The following is an 18,336-nucleotide window of genomic DNA, read 5'->3' on the forward strand; positions in this document are numbered from 1 at the left end:
CTAATTCCTTAACTCAGACCTGTATATTGGGTTTTAAATCTTTGCTAGCCCAGCATCACACGTCCTTACGATGCCAAGCCACACTTTGCAGTTCCAACAGCCAGCCCATAACCTTTGCTCAGCACACACATACCTAACTACCCATGATAGTTCAGACAGCCAGTTTTATTTTAAAAAAACCAAAACAAAACTAAACCACACAGACCGACAGTCTGGAATAGAGCCCCACTGAGACCCACAGCATCCCACAACCGACGTGCCCACAGCAAGGAGCAGCGGTTAAAGGTGGGTGTGTGGGGGAGTCCAGTCGATGTAAAACAGTGAGAATAACCAGGATTTCCACTTTTAGGATTTACTGTTTTTCTCAGTAGGAAGAAAGACTCAATGAAAAAAAAATTTCACGTGAGGACACAATAATATTTCCTAAACATCTGTTCAGCATTCACCAAGGAGGGGTTTTGTTGTGTTCATTGGGAAAATGAAGTTTAGACTGCAGGAATGTCTGCTAAAAAAAAAAAATTAAAAAAGAAAAACAGCAAAAGAATTCCCCCAAACCAGCCACACAGAATGAGGGTGCCAGCACATCTGCTTTTTGGGTGAGTTCAGGCTCCAGTTTGCCTATTTTGGAAAAATTTTCTGCTGTAGAAGCCCGTGTAGGAAGCAGAACCAAGAACTGGTGTTCACTCCTTCCCCTTGCTGCGCGTTTCAATTAGTTATTAAAGGGTATTCAAAAAGCAGCAAGTATTCTCTAATTATTTTTTTTTAATAAACCTACTACTTCAAGACCTTTGCTAAAATTAATCATTATCCACATGTTGATGGAATGAAAAAATATTAAACTATCATCATCTTGGAGATGTCAGGATTCAAGTGGAAAAGTTTCTCCGCAGAGAGCTAGAAAGGGAAAATAATTTGTCCAAGGTCACCTGGAAATCAGTGGCGGAACTGGAAGCCGATCACAAGCACTGGGACTCTCCCAGGCTCCAGTCCCGTTAATAAGGGGCTGTAGGTAAGAGCATCCACCCAGGCATCGGACACGCTCCGCACCCCGCGCTGCCAACTCCACACCCGGGACCGCTCCTCTGCCTCACCAGTACCAGTTCTCCAAGAGCACTGCACCTCATCCTCATCTCCATCAATAAAGATGCTTCCACACTGGCACATCTGGGCTGCTGAAGCACAGCAGGAGCCGTTCGGCTCTTCCTTCCACCAAAAACCTTGCCAATTCTATTTTACAACTGAGTATAGTCATCTGAGGATATAATGAAATTGGTAAACGCTAGAATTTATTTTGGTTCTTCATGCGGTTCTTCAACCTCTAACAAGAAAACCTTTTTGAAAATTGTGATGAAGACTCCCCGCCCAGGTGGAGTCGAAGAAGAGGGTGGGTGCTTGGCCCATCCATGGCTAATGGCATCAGGAACGACCCAGAGACTTCTGGGGAGGCAGGAATTCATCCAGACACCTGGAGTTTGGTGCACAGGACCCCCTGGGACCAGCTTGTGTATTTACACACACATTTTTCCAAGATCCAAGATTTTACACCCATAAAAATGCTGTACTGAGGTGCCTGGTTACTAAGACTTAATTATTTTTTCTGAATGTTCCCAGCAGTCCATTTACTGGTACATTATGAAATATTCCAATAAATTATTCAAGCTGATTGTCCAAATAAATTAAAAAACACTTTTGAGGCAATATCTTTCCTTTAACACATTTCTTCAGTTACTAATTTTCCAGATTCAGGCATTCACAGCAAGGCTTTGAGTTCCTTTGAGAGTGATCCCTTCTCTCCCAATTTCCATCTCACCCACACAGACACACGCAGGGCTGGGGCAAGAAAGGAAAACCCAGTGTTGATGAACAGCCCCCTGAAATTCTACCTAAAAAGCTTCGAGCCAAACCGAAATAGCCACGCATGAGAAAATCCGGGGCTGGAAATGGCCTTCAGAAGAACTCACCCATCTTCTCCATCTGCAGTAAATCCTGCGTGTCTAAAACCAGCCAATTTTATGAATGAAAAGGTGCAGCAACACAACCGGCCGAGACGCGGGAGGAACCTTCCCTTAGAAAAGCTCTCCTGTCACATTGGATGCTATAAGGTGGAAGGACAAGGAAATATTTTCACTTTCAAGCAGTATTTATTTTTGTCTTGTGGGGTGTTTTCCCCAGCCTTTGTAAAACATCACAAAAGTTTCCCGGCCACTCGCCTCGGAGCAGAGCTCAAGGGCAGGCTCCGGACAGGGCAGGAAAGTGATGCTCTAAAACAGCAGCAGCAGGACTGAACCTAAACACACACTCCCCTCCAAAGGTAAAAAAAAAATGAACAGAAACGTAGGGAGGAGCAAGCAAAAGCAACAGAAAAATATTAGAAAACAATATTAATATTTAAAGATGCTTTAATACAAAGTTTCTCAAAACTAAAGATCTAGTACTGTCGGCTTTTTTAATCCCTACCAGTAGCAGCATGACTTCTGTAATATCGCTCAGTAAGTTACAAGAACTAAAAATATCTAACCCCAGCCCTCCCGGTCCCTGTTCCCATCACTCCGTGCTGACTGGCATTTACCACCAACCTCCCATAGGAACTTGGGGGTTCACCCAGACCAACCAAGATCTTCAGCTTGCCCTTTGTAAAGCCCAACTCCTGAACCCAGAGTTGTTCAAAATACTTCTTGGGTAAATTTAATCCCTCGTTCAATTCCTGCAGCCTACCAGCGACCTGTGAAATAGGAGCGAGGTAACAGTTATCTTATACGGTAATTCTGGATTCATTTAATGTTGTGGAGCCCTCCAATGGTATGATTACAAATGGTAGAAAGATGGACAAATACGAAAAGGAGGAGAATAAATAACCCTCCTTCTATTTCTCTGCTCTTACACAACACAGATCCCAGAATTTCTGCAATGTTCTGGAATACAACCCATGCAGGTTTGGCGCTTGCCTGAGTTACACTGCCTTCATCCTGTCACCCCCATCCAATTACACAAAAATCCCCCTCTCCTAATGGCAGCTACTCCTAGTTGCCTTAACGTTCCCGTCCTGCTACAGATTTCACCTGCCAGTCACTACAAAGTTCCTCTCCTGCTGAAAATGCCATTGAAACAGGAGAATTCCTTGTTCAACCCCACGTTTTTAGAGCACTTTCCCACTCCAGTGAGATGCGTCTCACGCTGAAGGGCCTGTGGATCACTCAAGGCACATTAAATCACTCAGGTCTATTATTAAATCCACAAATGGCCTAAGGATGAGGTATCCAGCTCCGCAACTTCACAACTATAATGCCCGGCTCCTCTGGGTAAGGGTCAGGCTCCTTAGAACTGGTCTGATTCTGAACAATATCGAGCATGGACACCTCTTGGGAAGTCAACACGCCTGGAAATAAAGACAACTTTTTATTATTCCGGTCTTCGGAATAACAATATTCTTGTCTAGCGTTAAGTTATAGAAACAATGTGGTTTATGTCTGGGCATGCCCTTACCCACGGAAAGAAAACAGTTGTGTGCTTAGCCACGGAAAGAAAAGTTGAGGTGCTGAGAGAAGATCTGTAAGTGATGCATGATGAGCTTTGGTTGCTTTTGTTGAAGCATCCTTCCTCAAAACCCAGCACTGGGAACGTCACCGCAATGGCCAAGGAGAGCGGGATGCTGCCAGTGAGCCCCAACAAGCTGTAGGAGCCCCTGACCCCAAGCAGCACCTCCTCCCTCAGGAGCCAAAGCACGCCCGGCATGCAGAAAAGGAGCAACCGCAGGCAGGGATATTTTATTTAGTTTTAAAAATCCTAGGGGGAGTCCTAGTAAAAATAAGGAACAGTGTACTTATCAAGAGAAAAGAGAGAAAGGAGATGGATTTAGCCATTTTCAGTATTTTCTGCTCCCTACCTGTCCAGCAACAAAGGTTTTATTCACATAACTTTAAGGTCACTACCTGTAAAGTTCATGATGTGTTATACGTTGTTCCACAATGAAAAATATTACTGCTGCTTTTTTTTTTTTTTTTTTTTTAATTTAAATCCTTCTGGAATTAACTGCTCAGATATTTTATAACCTCCTCATAGCTACCTTTCTGCTAGCACAGGAGCAGTATGAGTAACACGGAACGGGATTTTTAGGTCTTAAATAGCAAGAGTTTTGCCTTTTGAAAGGGCTGGTTTCAGAAAGGTGCAATTTCATCATTTTGCTACAGGTCAGCCCCTGCCGGCTACTCTGCCTGCTTAAAATATCCCGTATGCTGACGTGCTCCATTAGGCAGGAATAACGCTGTGCAGCAGGGTAAGGCCGAGGGAAGAGAAGGCAGAAGTCCTCAAACTTGGGAACAGCCAGCCTTTCGGAAGACAGAAGACCCTGCAAAGTGTTGGAAGTCAAGTCCGGAGTCTGAGCTAATGCCAAGGAGGACTTTGAATCCTGCAGCAGCGAGCCACCCCTCCTCCACCACATCCTGCAGCTCCACCACCATCCACTCCGGGAGTAACAGGACATGGGGGGAAAGCCTGAACGTTTAATTCTTTCTGAACCCCACTAAATTAAAGCCAACGATGCCAAGCTCTCCCCCTTACGACCACAAGCCATCCCACGCAACCTCCTCCCCGCGGTTCCTTCAATTATTTTCCCCGTGCTGGTTCCCAGCTCCAGTGCTTTTTTTTTGTTATTTTACCGCACCTTCTTTAATCCAAACCATTGCTTTGAACACAAGACTAAATGATCGATTCCAGTATTTGTTGATGTCAATGGCAGCTGCAGCTGCTCGGGGAGGAAGGCGATCGATAGTGAATGGGAACCATGTGACCGCATGGACACGGCATGGCCCAGCGTCACATACAGCCTCTCCAGCCATTGAAAAATAGTATCAATTGATATGTAAAGCCACGTCACATCATTCTAACGAAAAAGTACACTAAACAAGCCCAGCAAGCCCACAAATGAACGCAGACATAACGACGAGGGGAAGGAAGAATACATGGTGACTTTAGATTTTCAAGCAACTTCAGGCAACACCGGCTCGGCTTCTGTTTTATTTCACCTCCTTTAACTGAGAACGAAAATACATCCGTGCTCAATTTCCCGCAACACACAACCTCTTTTCTGTTAGAAACTCTGCTCACAAAATATTCACGTAATTACACTTGTTCCGCCGAGCAGTACAGTATCCATACCATGATCCAGATACAAGCCATCCGCCCCAGCTTATATAACTGGTTAAACTGTAATAGGTCCAGGTCCTTGTCACCCGGGATGAACGGCACTGGAGAAGTGTTGAAATAAGCAAAGGAGGATCACGGAGCCCTCCGGTCACGTTAATTATTTTATTTAAACACAACCGAAGCCAAGGATGGGGACCTCTCGCCACACAGGGATGGAAAGCACAACCAGCCTGGCACCGCGCACTGCCCCTTTGCTCATGGCTCTGACACGCATTAACTCCTCCATTGCTGCGCAGCGCCCGCGGCTACGTGTAGGTTACACGCAGCTTCACCAACTAGACGTAACAGCACCCAGCGCCAGGATGGGATGTGATGTCCCCCCCACCCCACTTTGAGCTGTCTGCTTCTGCACCCACTGCCGTGCAGGCACGTGGCACTCAACCCCCGTGGGGAGGGGTCTGAGGGGAGCCAGTGGGGCTGTCACTGGGGCTGCCCCCCGCATGTGCCACCAGCACTGCCACCGGCGCTGCCCCCCCCATACCCCACCGGGGCTGCCACTGGCACTGCCCCCTGCACGCTGCCATCGGGGCACCCTCCGGGGCATCCTCTTGTGTGCCACCATCGGGGCGCCCACCAGCACACCCCACCGGGGCGCCCACCAGGGCTCCCACCAGCCACCCCAGTGGGCTCCCACCTGAACATCCCACTGAGGTTCTCTCTGCACACCCCATTGCCCCCCTGCCCCTGCATACCCCACTGGAGCTCCCCCCTGGCACGCCCCATCGGGGTTCCCCCCCACACGCCACCACTGGGGCTCCCCCTGCACGCCCCATCGGGGTGCCCACCAGCCTGCCACCTGCCCTGCATCACAATCTCTTCTTAGAGGAGCATCCATCACAAACACGGAAAAATAAGCATCCCTGTGCAAGAACGCTTCCAGGCCCTCTCCATCCAGACTGGAGCCACCACCCGTGGGAAACCACTGCCATACAGCTCCCTTCCCTTTTTGCCTCTAAAGAGATGAGGAGGGGGCAACGTGGCTCCCCCAACACCCTCGCTCTTCAAAATTAAACCTTCCCCAGTGTGAAACGAGGACATACAGGTCATGGGTCCCCGCTGGGGGTGGAACGCTGCAGTGTTGCAAGGACCATGTTCCATGTCTACACATGGCAGAGGCACAACCCGCGCCCCATCAGCTGACACCACACACCCCCCCCCCCCGCCAGCTCCTGGAGGACCCCCCGACGGTCCCCTGGAAATCCAGCGGTGACCAACCAGCCACAGCTGGGATCCACCTCCAAAATCCAGCTCAGGCCCTTGGGAGAAGCCGAGCTCCAGCTCACACACGCTCCCCTTTCCCATCAGACTTTTAGACTTTACCTCGGATCATCTGCAGCTACTGCCGTGGAGCATCTCCTCCAGCTTCCCCACCCCCACATCAGCTGGGCATAATTTGCACCAGAAAGGGGGGAGGGGGGGGGAGGGGAAGAAGACACCCAGATTTTGCCTAGAAAAAGCTTGGGAATGTGCAATTCCTTCTCCAGAGGAAGGGAAATGTAAAGCACATCTGCCAGGCACGGGGGGAGGATGCAGGAGTGTGACGGTGATGCCAACATCTGGGTCAGCCTGGTACCTCAAAGCCGCCCCACGCATCGCCCCCCCAAAACTGTCCTCCAACTTCCCCCCCCCCCCCGCCCCAAACAGCGGGAGGCCGAACAGGAGGGGGAAGGGGGTGGCAGGGGGCTGCCCGGCTCTGCAGCTAGGGCTGAGGGGGGGCAGCCCCAAGACCCCCCCAAGGAGCCCTCCTCTGCTCCCCCCCCCAATGCAGACAAAGAGCACAGCCGCCGGTACGGGGCCTGGAGAAGGGCCTCGGGTGGGTGGGGAGGGTGGCCCACCGCTGCGGGCTGAGCGGGGACGCACAGGGGGGCTCGCCCCCACCCCCACCCCACCTCGGGAACGCTGACCCGAGGCCGGCTGGAGGTCTGGCGACCCCCCTCCCCCACGGGGCTGGGGGCCCCCGGCTGCAGTGGGGTGCGGGGGGGGGGGGGGAGGGGGGCGGGAAGGGGCGGCTGGAGCTTCGCCCACCCGCGGCAGGGGCCGCCCCGGAGCCCCCGGGCTGCTGCTGGGGCGCGGGGGGCGGCGGGGGAGAGGGGGGGGCAGCACCCCCGCACCCCCTCCCTGAGCGCAGGGTCGGGCATCCAGCGGGGCCAACTCTCCTCCGAGGGGTGAGGAGGGGGAAGGCTCCAGGGCCCCCCCCCCGCCTGCAGCCCCCCGCCGCTGGAAGGGGCGGATTTGGGGCAGGGGGCTACCCCAGCCCCCCCGCAGCTGCACCAGCCGTGCCTCCCCACGCGAGCCCAGGACATCGCTCTGCGGCAAACCCCCGCCCGCGGCGGGGGGGACGGGGGGAAGAGTGTGGTGGTGCTGCTGCTGGGAGCGGGGCGGGGGGGGGGGAGGGATATATGAATTAAAAAAAAAATAAGAAGAAGAATCCGGGGAGCAAAAAGACCCCCGGCACGGGCCCCGCGCCGGGGCTGTCACTTACTGTGGCCGCTGCACTAGCGCGTCTCCCGCAAGGCGTTGCTGGACTGCGGAGGTGGGGGAGCTGCAGGAGGAACTGCGGTTGTCGCCATCTTGGTGCGCTGCCTGCGCTGCCCCCCCCCCCCCCCCCCCCCCCACGCCTGCCCTCCCCCCTCCCCACCCCCCCCTCCCCGCACGGCGCGCCGGCCCCTGCCCACCGCCAGGGGGCGGGGGGAGCGCGCCCAAACGCCCGTGCGCGCCCCCGCCGGGGAGCCCCCGTCCCCCCGACCAACCCTACCTTGGGAGGGGGGGGGGACCGGCCCGAAGCCCCCCCGGCCCCGCCGCAGAGCGTTAAGCACGGCTGGCAGCCAGCGCCTACCGCGATCAGTCGCGATAGCGGCAACTATCGCGGTTCCGGTGGAAAAAAACCCCGCGCGGTTGGCGATGCAGCGGGCCTGGGCGGGAGGGGGCTGTGGCTCTGGAACAACAATTAACGACGACCGCCAAACTTTTAAGCCAACAAAGCTTCACTCATTAGGACCGACCTCGCAATTAAGCGCAGAAGCCCCGTGATGAACACCGAGAGCGTGGCCCGGGCAGGTGTCACCGCCACAGCAAACCCAAAACTTTGGAGCAGCCAAACACTTTTTCCTATTCTTTTTTTTTTTTCCCTTCATACTTCCAAAGGCCACGGACATCACAGAATGTGTCGCTGCAAAATGCTCCGTGGCTTCCACCCTGGATTAGCTGGAAACAGGAAGATTTTACAAAATTCATAAATGTTTACGCCGTACGTGCCGTGATGCTCTTTGTCCGGCAGATCCAGGCACTGTACTGGCTTCTTCCCTCTAATTGCCACCGGGGCTAATGGTTTTCTTCTCACCAGTCCTTCCTCAGCGCCTGGCAGGTTTCTTGGGGAGCTGTGGAGCTCCCCCATGCCCAGCAGCTCACCAGAGAGCTGGAACTCTCCCCTGGAATATCGTCCTCACCTACAAGCCTGTCATACACACAGATTTCCATTCTCCCTAGGAAAACAGTGATTAACAGCGCTAATAATCAACCCAAGTTACCCTTCTTCAGTTAAGAGACGATGACTCCTCCTCCTTTATACACAGAATTTATACCTATTAACATTATGCCTATTAATTTATGATGGCAATCTTAGGATCACTTTTTATAGTGACATAGTTCCCGCTCTTCCTAAGACTCTGCCTCTGTTGCTGAAAGAACAACCCGAAACACCGTATTAGGCTGTTGCTTTAGGAAAACAAAACCAAAACAAACAAAATCCACCTTGCAGAAATGTCCTCTTCGCTGAATTTTCAATCTTTGTCCTCTGAGCAAAGCTTTTGGAGTTGTGTGCTGAGCAGACAAGCTAGGGACACAGCGCTGTGCTGGAGAACTCATTTATCTTGCTTTAGAAATGACACAGGAACTAAATCTGCCCTCACTTTACATCGCTGACTTTTATGGGACTACCTTACTGTAACACAAGGGCAGGCGCAACCTAAAAAATGTAGATATCTCAAGCCCTAACTAATCAAAAGCACTTAGATTAAATAAACTGCTACAGAAAGCTGCAGATTCTGAGAAATTTTCAGTCCAAACTGGACCTTCGTTGGCTTGATCGTCCTGCAGATGTGAAATCAGCAGAACTAAACCTACTGAAATACAGGAAAAAACAATCCACTGATAACAAACTGCTGAGAAACAGGGCAGTATCTCCCAAATAGAGAGTGTTTGTGTCCAAACATCAAAGTTAGGTCACACAACACCCGAAAAAATACCTTCCTTACATAGATGTGGGTGCTAGCAGGGTGAAGCACCCAGAGCTGCACCCAGGCAGCGCTGCTGGCAGTGGCCGCAGGGATGGAGATGCAGGAGCACACCCAGGCTTCCAACTAGGGCACCCACAGAGCTGCTGGGAACTGTGGGCACACGGGTCCCTCTGGGGCGGGCTGCGCACCAGAAATACTTTCAAGGACATTCGGGGGCCCCCAGGGTGTTATTACGGTTTGTGTAAGATATCTTTAAGCAAGGCGCTTAAAGAAATAAATAGGTCAATGCCCTCAGAGCTTGAACGGTGATAACAAAACAAAACAAAAAGTTCCTAATCGACCAGAGTCATCCTAGCACAGCCTAGGAGAGGCTCTATCTCAGACGGGAGGCACGAAGCTCCGCACAGTCCCCACACGGAGTTACGCGTCCGTGGATTGCCCTCTCCACCCTTCTGATCAGCCAGGACTGATCTGGTTCGTTATCCCGATCCAGGTCGATAGGGAATCTTCAGAAAACGCGTGTACACAGAGTCTGAAATTATTTCCAAAATATTCCTTCCTTGTAAAGCAGATAAATACTACAGCTCCTGTTAATGGTTTTGCTTGCCTATAAGCAAAAAAACCCCAAAAAAACCCACGATAAAACTCCTCCTTAGGTTAAAAGAGAACAAAACTACCCAGAACTCGGGCAACAGAAATTCTGTAATCCTCGCTCTGAACAGTTACTACCTGGTGCTGTGCTGTCTCTTTAAGAAGCGCACAGCTGCTCAGTAAAAAAAAAAAAATAATCCAAGCTGCTTGATAAGGATACTGCCTTTTCCTTATTCCATCATCACAGCTCTTGCTTCTCCCTTCACCTTCGGTGTGGTGACCTCCGAATTGCCTCGTCAGTTCACAGGCTTTGCAGAGTATGTCACACAGGCGCCTCTGCAAAGCACACGGGGTGTCTGTGCGTCGGTGACCACGTCCCTTTGCTGTGACAGGCACCGGGCAAGCCCAGGGAGGCTAAACCAAAGTGGAGTAGCTGGAAGGACCATGGAATTTAAACATATTACATGTGGAGAGCCAGAGGGATTGCTATAGCCTGAAAGATTTCTACATGGTGGGTGCAATCCTTCTGTTATACAAGTGTCCGGGGTTCTTAAGCAAGCTCTGTAGCACCTATAAGATGAGCGTGTACCTAAAGCTGCAGGTTGCTGGGAGAGGGGAGAGACGTGGGGAGAGCCCCCCATTGCAGCTCAGGGCTGCGATGATGCAGCAGTCAGCAAAACCCAACAGCAAACGAACTCGCGAGGTGTGGACGGGGCGTTTCTCCCTGCTGGCAGGCTCCGAGCAGGCAGGCTGCGAGCTTTCCGATTCAACCCGCTGCTCACGCGTTTCCGTAGAGGCGACGGATTCAAAGCCAGCCACACACCAAGGAGCAAAGGCAGCCCCGCACGCTGGTGCTGCACTCCCCGCTCAAGGTGCTGCCGCTTTAAGAAGGCGCTTGGCACCCGGCCAGACAGACGGGCCAGACAGACGGACACGTATGCATCCGGTTCAGAGGTGGCACTGGCAGCAGCGACGCGAGCAGGGCTGCGTGACAAGCTGCCAGCTCCAAGGATGCTGCTCGGCATCTTCCTCCAGCGATGCATGCAGCTCCTCCTCCTGCCCCTCCACGCACTCGCCTGCCTGGGCTTATGGGACTCCTTCTATAAGAAAGTCTTCCCATATGTCATGGCAAAGGTGACGCTCATCTACAACCGTAAGGTCTACAGGCAAAAACAAGAGCTGTTCAGCAACCTAAGAAAATTTGCAGGCCCTTCGGGGCAGCTCACACTGCTGGAAATCGGCACAGGCACCGGCACCAATTTCTCATTCTACCCAGCGGGCTGCCGGCTGACCTGCACCGACCCCAATCCGCATTTCCAAAAGTTCCTTCTCAAGAGCCTCTCGGAGAACCAGCACCTTCAGCTTGAACGTTCAGTGGTTGCTTCTGGCGAGGATCTGCATCAAATACCGGACGGCGCCATGGACGTGGTGGTGTGCACCTTAGTGCTGTGCTCTGTGACCAACATCCAGAAAGTCCTGCTGGAGGTTTTGCGGGTGCTTAGGCTGGTAAGCGGGGGCAGCGCGAGGGAGATGGGGGATGCTGATTTGTGTGCCAAGCAGGCAGGAGGTCTGGAGGCCCGGCACACCGCTGTGATTGCCTGGGCAAATGAGAGACGCAGCTACTCAACCCAGCATCCCGGCTCCTGCGCTTGCAGTTGGGCAAGCTGCAAAAACTCCAAGGCTAAAGCTGTTTCAGAAACAAAGAGTAAAAAAAACCAAAACCAAACCCACCACTAAAAAACTCCAAAACACAACCCAGGAGGTGCTGGGAGCTAGGAGGAGGAGGAGGAGGAGCAGGAGCAGAGCGGTACTGGATGAGCAGGATTTACTGCAGTACAATGTGGAATATGGGGAGGGAAGCAGGAAGAAATGTGCAGTGTAACACCAGCAATCATTAACAATTTCAGTACATAGTTGCCATGTGTTTTCTCTAGTGATACTCTTATCTTTAAAACTTACCCAGCTAAGCAGGTATTTTCATTATAATCTAGGGTGATGCTTGTAAAATGCCACATTTACATACCGCTTGTCTTCTACATGCACTCTTTTTTTCTCAGAATAACTGGGAAGAGTTAAACTTAACACAAATCCTATCCACACAGGGGAGCTAAATCTGTGTAGCTGGTCAGTCTCCATGCGTAAATGAGACTTCAGCCCTGCACATGGCAGAAAACCCAATTAGTTCCTCCAGGCAATCTTGCACACTCTTACAAAGCAAAACCAGGGAAGAGGGAATAAGATCATCCCCAACACGCTCCACTAAGTAGGGGAAGGAGACATCAGGTCTGAACTTTTGACTTCTCTATTTGGCGCCACTGAACAAGTTTCACAGGAAAGATTTGCTTACAATACCAGATTTGCTTTTTATCTGTTATTTACAAACATGGAAAGGCATCGAGCAGATGCGATCAAAGTTACAATTAAACATCAATAGCATTCACGAGACCGACAACAACAGAACTATTACGTAGCACAGATACCGACTGTAGCCCCTCTCCCGCCCTGGGACATGAGATTTCTACTGGCATTAGATTATAAACATTAAGAAATAAACTCTTTTCCTTCCTGGTATGTAGAGTAAGCAAACTGTTTATGCACATTTCTGAGACGAGCAAAAACTGAAACACAAGGAGGTTAGTTTGTCCAAGCTCATGCACGGCAGAGACAAAAAACTGGTGGCAGCGGTTCCTGCTGTCACCTGATTCTGCCTCTTGCACAATCGTCACCCAGTAACAGCCACCATCTTCCACAAAACCACAAAGTCCACAAACGGAGGGACTTTTAGAGATCTCCCTGTTCAAAACAACCCTGACTTTAGCATGCCTAACATCTAGGAAAGGAGGCTGGTCTTCAAGAGAGGTGATAAAAGGCACCAAAAAAAGGTTTTATCACTTTAAAAAGGTGAAAAAAAAAAAAAAAAAGTGTTTACCAAGATGGAAAAGATCAAATACTGCATACCTGCATACAGATGTCAACAGTCCTAAGTCCTTTCTTTTTTTTTTTTTTTTTTTTTATGGCACTGTTTTCTAGGGTGGAGCTTTCTACTTCTTGGAGCACGTGGCTGCAGATCATTCCAGTTGGACCTACTTTTGGCAAAAGGTCTGTGACCCGGTCTGGAAGTATTTTGGAGATGGGTGTTCCCTGAGCAGAGAGACACAGAAGGAGCTGGAGAAAACTAATTTCTCAGAACTGAATTTGAGGCGCATTCGTGTCAAACCTTACTGGATTCCTACTAGTCCTCATATCATTGGGTATGCAGTGAAATAAATGACCAGGAGCCCTGCGGGGCCTCCCTTCAGTACTCCTTTTGTGCTTTATAGAAGGTTTTTCACCCTTGCGGTCAGCCCATACACAGAACAAAAGTATGGAAAACTTCCTGAGCAGCCACAGTTCATTCCAAGCGGGAATCCCATTCTTCCATTGGTTAGGTAGGTTATGTGGATAGAGCTCTGAAACAGAGCTGCAGCACAGGGCCTGGGCAAACTGGAAAGAAGCCTAGGCAACATGTTTCAGTCCAATAAAGAATAAAGGAGGAGTCAGGATCTTGGAGAGCTGAGAAGGGGGAGAGAGAAGAAAGGGAGCAGAAGATACACAGAAGCAAGTACAGAGGGCTAATGTTTTCCTGAGGGCAGAGAATAAAGCCCAGCCCCTAACGTTTCCAATACAGGACACATGCATAATAAATACAGCATCACTACGAGCACTTTCATTTCAGTCTTCCCATTATGAAATATATTTACGAGCAGGCATTCACTCACCCGTGCCAGTGCAAGTCCTTCCTGACAGGACTGTTGTGTATTCAGGGAAGCGCTCGTAACACCACCAGGTCACTTGCCACGCTTCTCACTGGCCGTTAGACGCTAATGCTGTCAGCACAGATTTAACTTGAAACAGCCACCTACAAAGCAAAAAAATGGAATTTCTTTTTACCCTGGGAGAAAATTAGCATTTGTTAAATCAGATGGCAGGGATCTCATCTCCACTGTAAAATGCTACTACGAGAGCAGCCATGTCCTTAGAGCCCTTTTATCATGCTGTAGTAACGTGTTTTAGCTTTGCTTAAACTCTTGCTTTTCTACTCTCCCTCTGATCGGGATCACACCTTAAAGAGCTCTCTTTTAAAAGCCAGGAGTTTCATTAGCAGTGTTTCCCAGTTCAACTCCCCTAGGACACCAAGAGAAGGTGCTGCTGCCTTGGCCACTGTTCAACTTTTCTGTGATTCCCTGCGATATAGCAACGAGGAACTAAAACCTGAAACAGATTACAAGAAACGAATGCGTTAATGTCTCTATTTGGTGCTCCATACACATCCAGCCAGTCTATACAGAGAGTAATTCCCCTTGTTCCAATTTGTTTCTCCAATGCAGTTGCCACAAGGTGGAGGTATGAGGGTATGGCGACAGAGTTCGTTAATAAAGCAGTCTGTAACGATGCTGCCGTATGCTGGATTTTCTGTTTGCTTTATTACCACTAGAGGGAGGAGGTAACTCATGGGACAACTGGACTATCGGTCACTCAACAAAGTTCTCCAGCGCAATTCCCAACAGAACTGCCTTTATTAGGGACCTTAAGTCCTCCTGTACTAGGCTCACCTGGCGCAGAGCAAAGAAGCGCTAGTGGCCAACCTACACGGCTACCAAATCTTTTGAAAGAGCACTGGCCACTGCAACATTGCAAAGGTATCACAGAATGCATTCAGCGTAGAACAGACCGTTCATTGTTGACTCGAACGTGTGAAGTGACTAAAACCAAGCCATATGCTACTGTATGCAGCAATTACTGAATAAATTGTTTTATCTCTGTTCCATGATTCCCATGAAAGGTCGGAAAGATAATTAAAAAAAGCAACGTTGTTCACTGCAAAGGAGCCCGAATGAGCATATCAAAGTATTTCAGGTGTCCATGTAGTGGAAAAACTGAAAGCTTCTGTTGCAGAGAGAGCACAGAGAGCAACTAGCTGACTTGCTTAACCAGCTACTTACAACGGGGTGAAAAATTAAATCTTAAACAAATGCAGTTTAACTGCAATGTTAATCAAACTCCCAAAGAAACACCTACTGCAAATCCAGAGTTCTAACTCATTTTCTTCAGCTCACTAAAGACTTCGGCTGCTTTAAGAGACAACCTGTAACCTGAAACTGCTCAGCACTACATTAGGTTGCCTTAGGGTATTTTGCCAGAGGTTACAGACCAAGTTGTACTGCCTGCTTTATTCTGGTTTACCTAAGAGATTGGCCGCTCCTCTCCTGCCAGAGTTGGGAAGCTATGGGAGCTGTTTGGTATGCAATCCTGCTTTCCCCTTCCTCGCCAGTGACCAGACTTTAAAAGCAGCTTTAGAGAAAAGTCTACCAGATTGATCCAAGGAGCTGAATATACTTCGGGAGGCACACGGCAAGTACATGAATTGCTCTGTCTGAAAACCAAGGGCTCTGACAGAATTCCGAGGGCTCTGACACACAGCAGAACTACTTTTGCTCAGCACAGATCCCTCTGCCCCAAGCTGGAAATGATGGAGGCCAGCATCCTCTTCTTCCGCACGTGCCTTGTGCTGCTCGCCACTCCCATCTACCTGCTATCGTTCCTGGGCATATGGCAGCCTTTCTGTAGGAAGATATTTTTTCCTTTCTTGATAGAGAAATTTTCTGCAAGCCAGGAAAAGAAAACCAAGAAGCTGAAGCAGGAGCTGTTTTGTAATCTACCTGACTTCACAGGCCCCTCAGGAGAGCTGAGGCTGCTGGAGATTGGGACCGGCTGCGGTGCCAACTTCCAGTTCTACCCACCAGGCTGCAAAGTCACATGCACTGACGTAAACCCCAACTTCGAGCAAGGCCTTTTGAGAAGCATAAACAAGAACCAGCATGTCCACTACAACGGTTTCCTAACAGCTGCAGGAGAAGACCTGCACCAGGTGCCCAGTGGTTCCATGGATGCCATCGTCTGCACCTTGGTCCTCTGCTCTGTGCACAATGTCAATGGCACCCTGAAGGAAGTACTGCGAGTGCTCAGACCAGTGAGTATCTGAATTAAAAGTTCTGTTACTACCTTTATCACCTATTCCAGAGGCACTGCACCAAAAGAAAAATAAAAACAAGGAAAAAAAACCCAAACTTGTTTTCGAGCTTACAAACCAGACCCACAACCACTCTGCACTGCTAAATGGTGCAATCAAATCAAATCAAAGCAGTAGCAACATACCGGTCAGTCTGTCTTTTTCTTAGAAGTAAAACCCTAAAAGGAACAGTCTGCTAACTAGAACTGCCACTAATTTTGTAAGTAATTACTGTGAATCATTTAAAGCAGAATGGGGGGTTCCTGTGGTGTTGTTCCTTCCCCACAGACACCAGATTTTCTTTGGGTGGGAAGCTCTCTGATACAGACTGATAGTCTGCATTTTAAATAAACTGTTTTAGCTTCTTAGAAGCGGGGCTGATTTACCTGTATGACTAGAACAGTCTAATAATTAAACGCCTTCAGTCCCTGCAGTATACTAATCAAGTTAAAGATTAAGAAAAGCTGGTTTGTTGGGGTATTTTTGCAGTAGTCTTTCAGCCTTTAAAATGGCACATTCAAGACAATCCTCTGGGTTGTCAAAAACACTGAGTTTGAGTAGGATTTATGCAATTCACTTGGTTTTCTTCGAAAAGAATCGCATGCTAGCAACTGTAATTGAAACAAAAAGACAACAAACTATTGCTACAGTAAGAGAGGGATCAACAAGTACATCCTTCACACTTTTTGAATAGGCCTCTGCAAGTTTCCTGCTTGCATTAATGCCAACTGACACCACAAACTTTGTAAAAAAAGGGCGGGGAAGGGGTGGGAGGATGCTGACGAGCAAGCCAGCAGCACCGGCGCTGGTCTGTACGTGAGAGGAGGTGGGATGGAGGGAGAAGTTTGGTGTGTCCCCGGCCCGCTGCAGCTCTGTAAGGTGACCTTTGTTTTCCCCAGGGAGGTGCTTTCTATTTCTTAGAGCACGTGGCCGCTGATCGTTCCAGCTGGAAGTATTTTTGGCAGCAGGTCTGCTCTCAGACTTGGAAACTCGTCTTTGATGGATGCTGCCTTACCAGAGAGCTACAGAAGAATCTGGAAGAGGCCAACTTCTCGGAGCTGCACCTGCAGCAGATAAGCCTGGCGTACCCCTGGACGCCCATTCAGCCGCACATCATCGGCTACGCCATCAAGTAGCCCTGGCCACTCCACCAGGCCTTTTCCCTGCCCTCACAGAAATCCTCACCGTAATCCCACAGCACAGGCTAATCCGGACGTCCAAATCTAGGCAACGCAGCAAAAGACTTGAATTAAGTTTGATTCTGAGGGGGTCAAGTTTTCAAAACTACAGAGCCCTGACTGTGCCCGGCCGGACCTCAGTGCTGCCCACAGGGGATCCCAGGAGAACGCACAACAGCCCAGTGGGCAGAAAAAAAATAAATTATGGGGTTTCTTGCCTATATCTGGTATAATTGATTACCCTCATGTGTCCCCAGCTCTGGGCCTCAACCCTCTCCCCAGGCTCCCTCAGGGCTGCTCACCTTCGGGCCTCACAAGGCCAGCAGTCGGATACAGACCCCCGCAACACCTCACTTTTCCTCAGCCGCAAGGATTTATTTAAGATTTTATTTACAAAACACGGGGGTGCAAGGGGGGGGGGGAGGGCAGACACCCCCCCAGCCTCCCCAGATAACACTCACCAAAGCCTCTCTGTCGCTTGGCTGCCTGCCTGCCACTGCGTGGCAACCATTTCTAACATTTGGCCACCAGAACATTAAAAAAAAAAAAAAAAAAAAAAAAAAAAAAAAGAAAAGATTCGTGTTTTAACGTTCAGCGCTCGAGGGAGTTTCTTTGGCGGGCGCCGCCGCCTCAGCGCCCGTTAGCGACGGCTCCGCGCGCGCCCGCCCGCCCCGCCGCCATTTTGTCCCCCTCGACGGAGGATGAGGCGGGGGCGGGCGGCGGGCGCCCTCCTGCTGCTGCTGCCGCTGCCGCTGCTGGCGGGCAGCCGGCCCCGGAGCGCGGCCCCGGCGGCTGCCGACGAGGAGAACGGGGGTATACCGGGGATAAACCGGGGGTAGACGGGGATAAACCGGGGGTAGGGGGCCTGGGGGGTGGCGGGCCGGGAGCCGCGCTGTGGGGGCGCGCGGCGCCTCACAGACACGCACACAGGAAAAAACTTCACCTGCACCGAAATCCCATTAATTTGTGAAGCGGGAGGGAGTGGGGTGCGCTCGGCCTCAAGGTGCGGTGTAAATCCAGGCACAAGACATAGGTGTGGAACCGGGTGAAGCGCACACGGGTATAAAGTTAAGAAAAAAAG

The 18,336-nt window shown here is 50.4% G+C and overlaps 3 protein-coding genes across 6 annotated transcripts in view; 2 read left to right on the forward strand and 1 right to left on the reverse strand.

Annotated features, from left to right (window-relative positions):
* SCN8A (sodium voltage-gated channel alpha subunit 8) overlaps nt 1–14,622 on the reverse strand; it is a 65,770-nt gene extending 51,148 nt beyond the window's left edge. For 3 of the 4 annotated variants that reach the window (XM_037411672.1, XM_037411675.1, XM_037411674.1), the window contains exon 1: nt 7,685–7,808. The gene's annotated coding sequence lies outside the window, so the exon portion shown is untranslated. Of the gene's footprint in view, nt 1–7,684; nt 7,809–13,786 lie in introns of those variants that run through there. The other variant, XM_037411673.1, reaches the window with a different exon arrangement.
* On the forward strand, nt 10,593–13,329 carry LOC119159177 (methyltransferase-like protein 7A). Its single transcript, XM_037411780.1, has 2 exons — nt 10,593–11,534; nt 13,059–13,329. The coding sequence occupies exons 1-2, from the start codon at nt 11,040–11,042 to the stop codon at nt 13,293–13,295; spliced, it is 732 nt and encodes a 243-aa protein (XP_037267677.1). The 5' UTR covers nt 10,593–11,039; the 3' UTR covers nt 13,296–13,329.
* A 637-nt stretch (nt 14,623–15,259) lies between the features above and the next one.
* LOC119159176 (methyltransferase-like protein 7A) lies at nt 15,260–17,476 on the forward strand. Its single transcript, XM_037411779.1, has 2 exons — nt 15,260–16,038; nt 16,977–17,476. The coding sequence occupies exons 1-2, from the start codon at nt 15,535–15,537 to the stop codon at nt 17,211–17,213; spliced, it is 741 nt and encodes a 246-aa protein (XP_037267676.1). The 5' UTR covers nt 15,260–15,534; the 3' UTR covers nt 17,214–17,476.
* Nucleotides 17,477–18,336: the final 860 nt, after the last annotated feature.

The sequence above is a fragment of the Falco rusticolus genome, chromosome 19 (assembly GCF_015220075.1).
Source record: "Falco rusticolus isolate bFalRus1 chromosome 19, bFalRus1.pri, whole genome shotgun sequence".
Classification (NCBI taxonomy): domain Eukaryota; kingdom Metazoa; phylum Chordata; class Aves; order Falconiformes; family Falconidae; genus Falco; species Falco rusticolus.

Excerpts from the sequence above, each read along its gene's own strand:
- LOC119159176 (XM_037411779.1), top strand. The coding sequence starts at position 15,535 with ATGATGGAGGCCAGCATCCTCTTCTTCCGCACGTGCCTTGTGCTGCTC. Across the intron at positions 16,039-16,976 it reads TACTGCGAGTGCTCAGACCA|GGAGGTGCTTTCTATTTCTT; the intron begins GTGAGTATCTGA and ends TGTTTTCCCCAG.
- LOC119159177 (XM_037411780.1), top strand. The coding sequence starts at position 11,040 with ATGCTGCTCGGCATCTTCCTCCAGCGATGCATGCAGCTCCTCCTCCTG. Across the intron at positions 11,535-13,058 it reads TTTTGCGGGTGCTTAGGCTG|GGTGGAGCTTTCTACTTCTT; the intron begins GTAAGCGGGGGC and ends ACTGTTTTCTAG.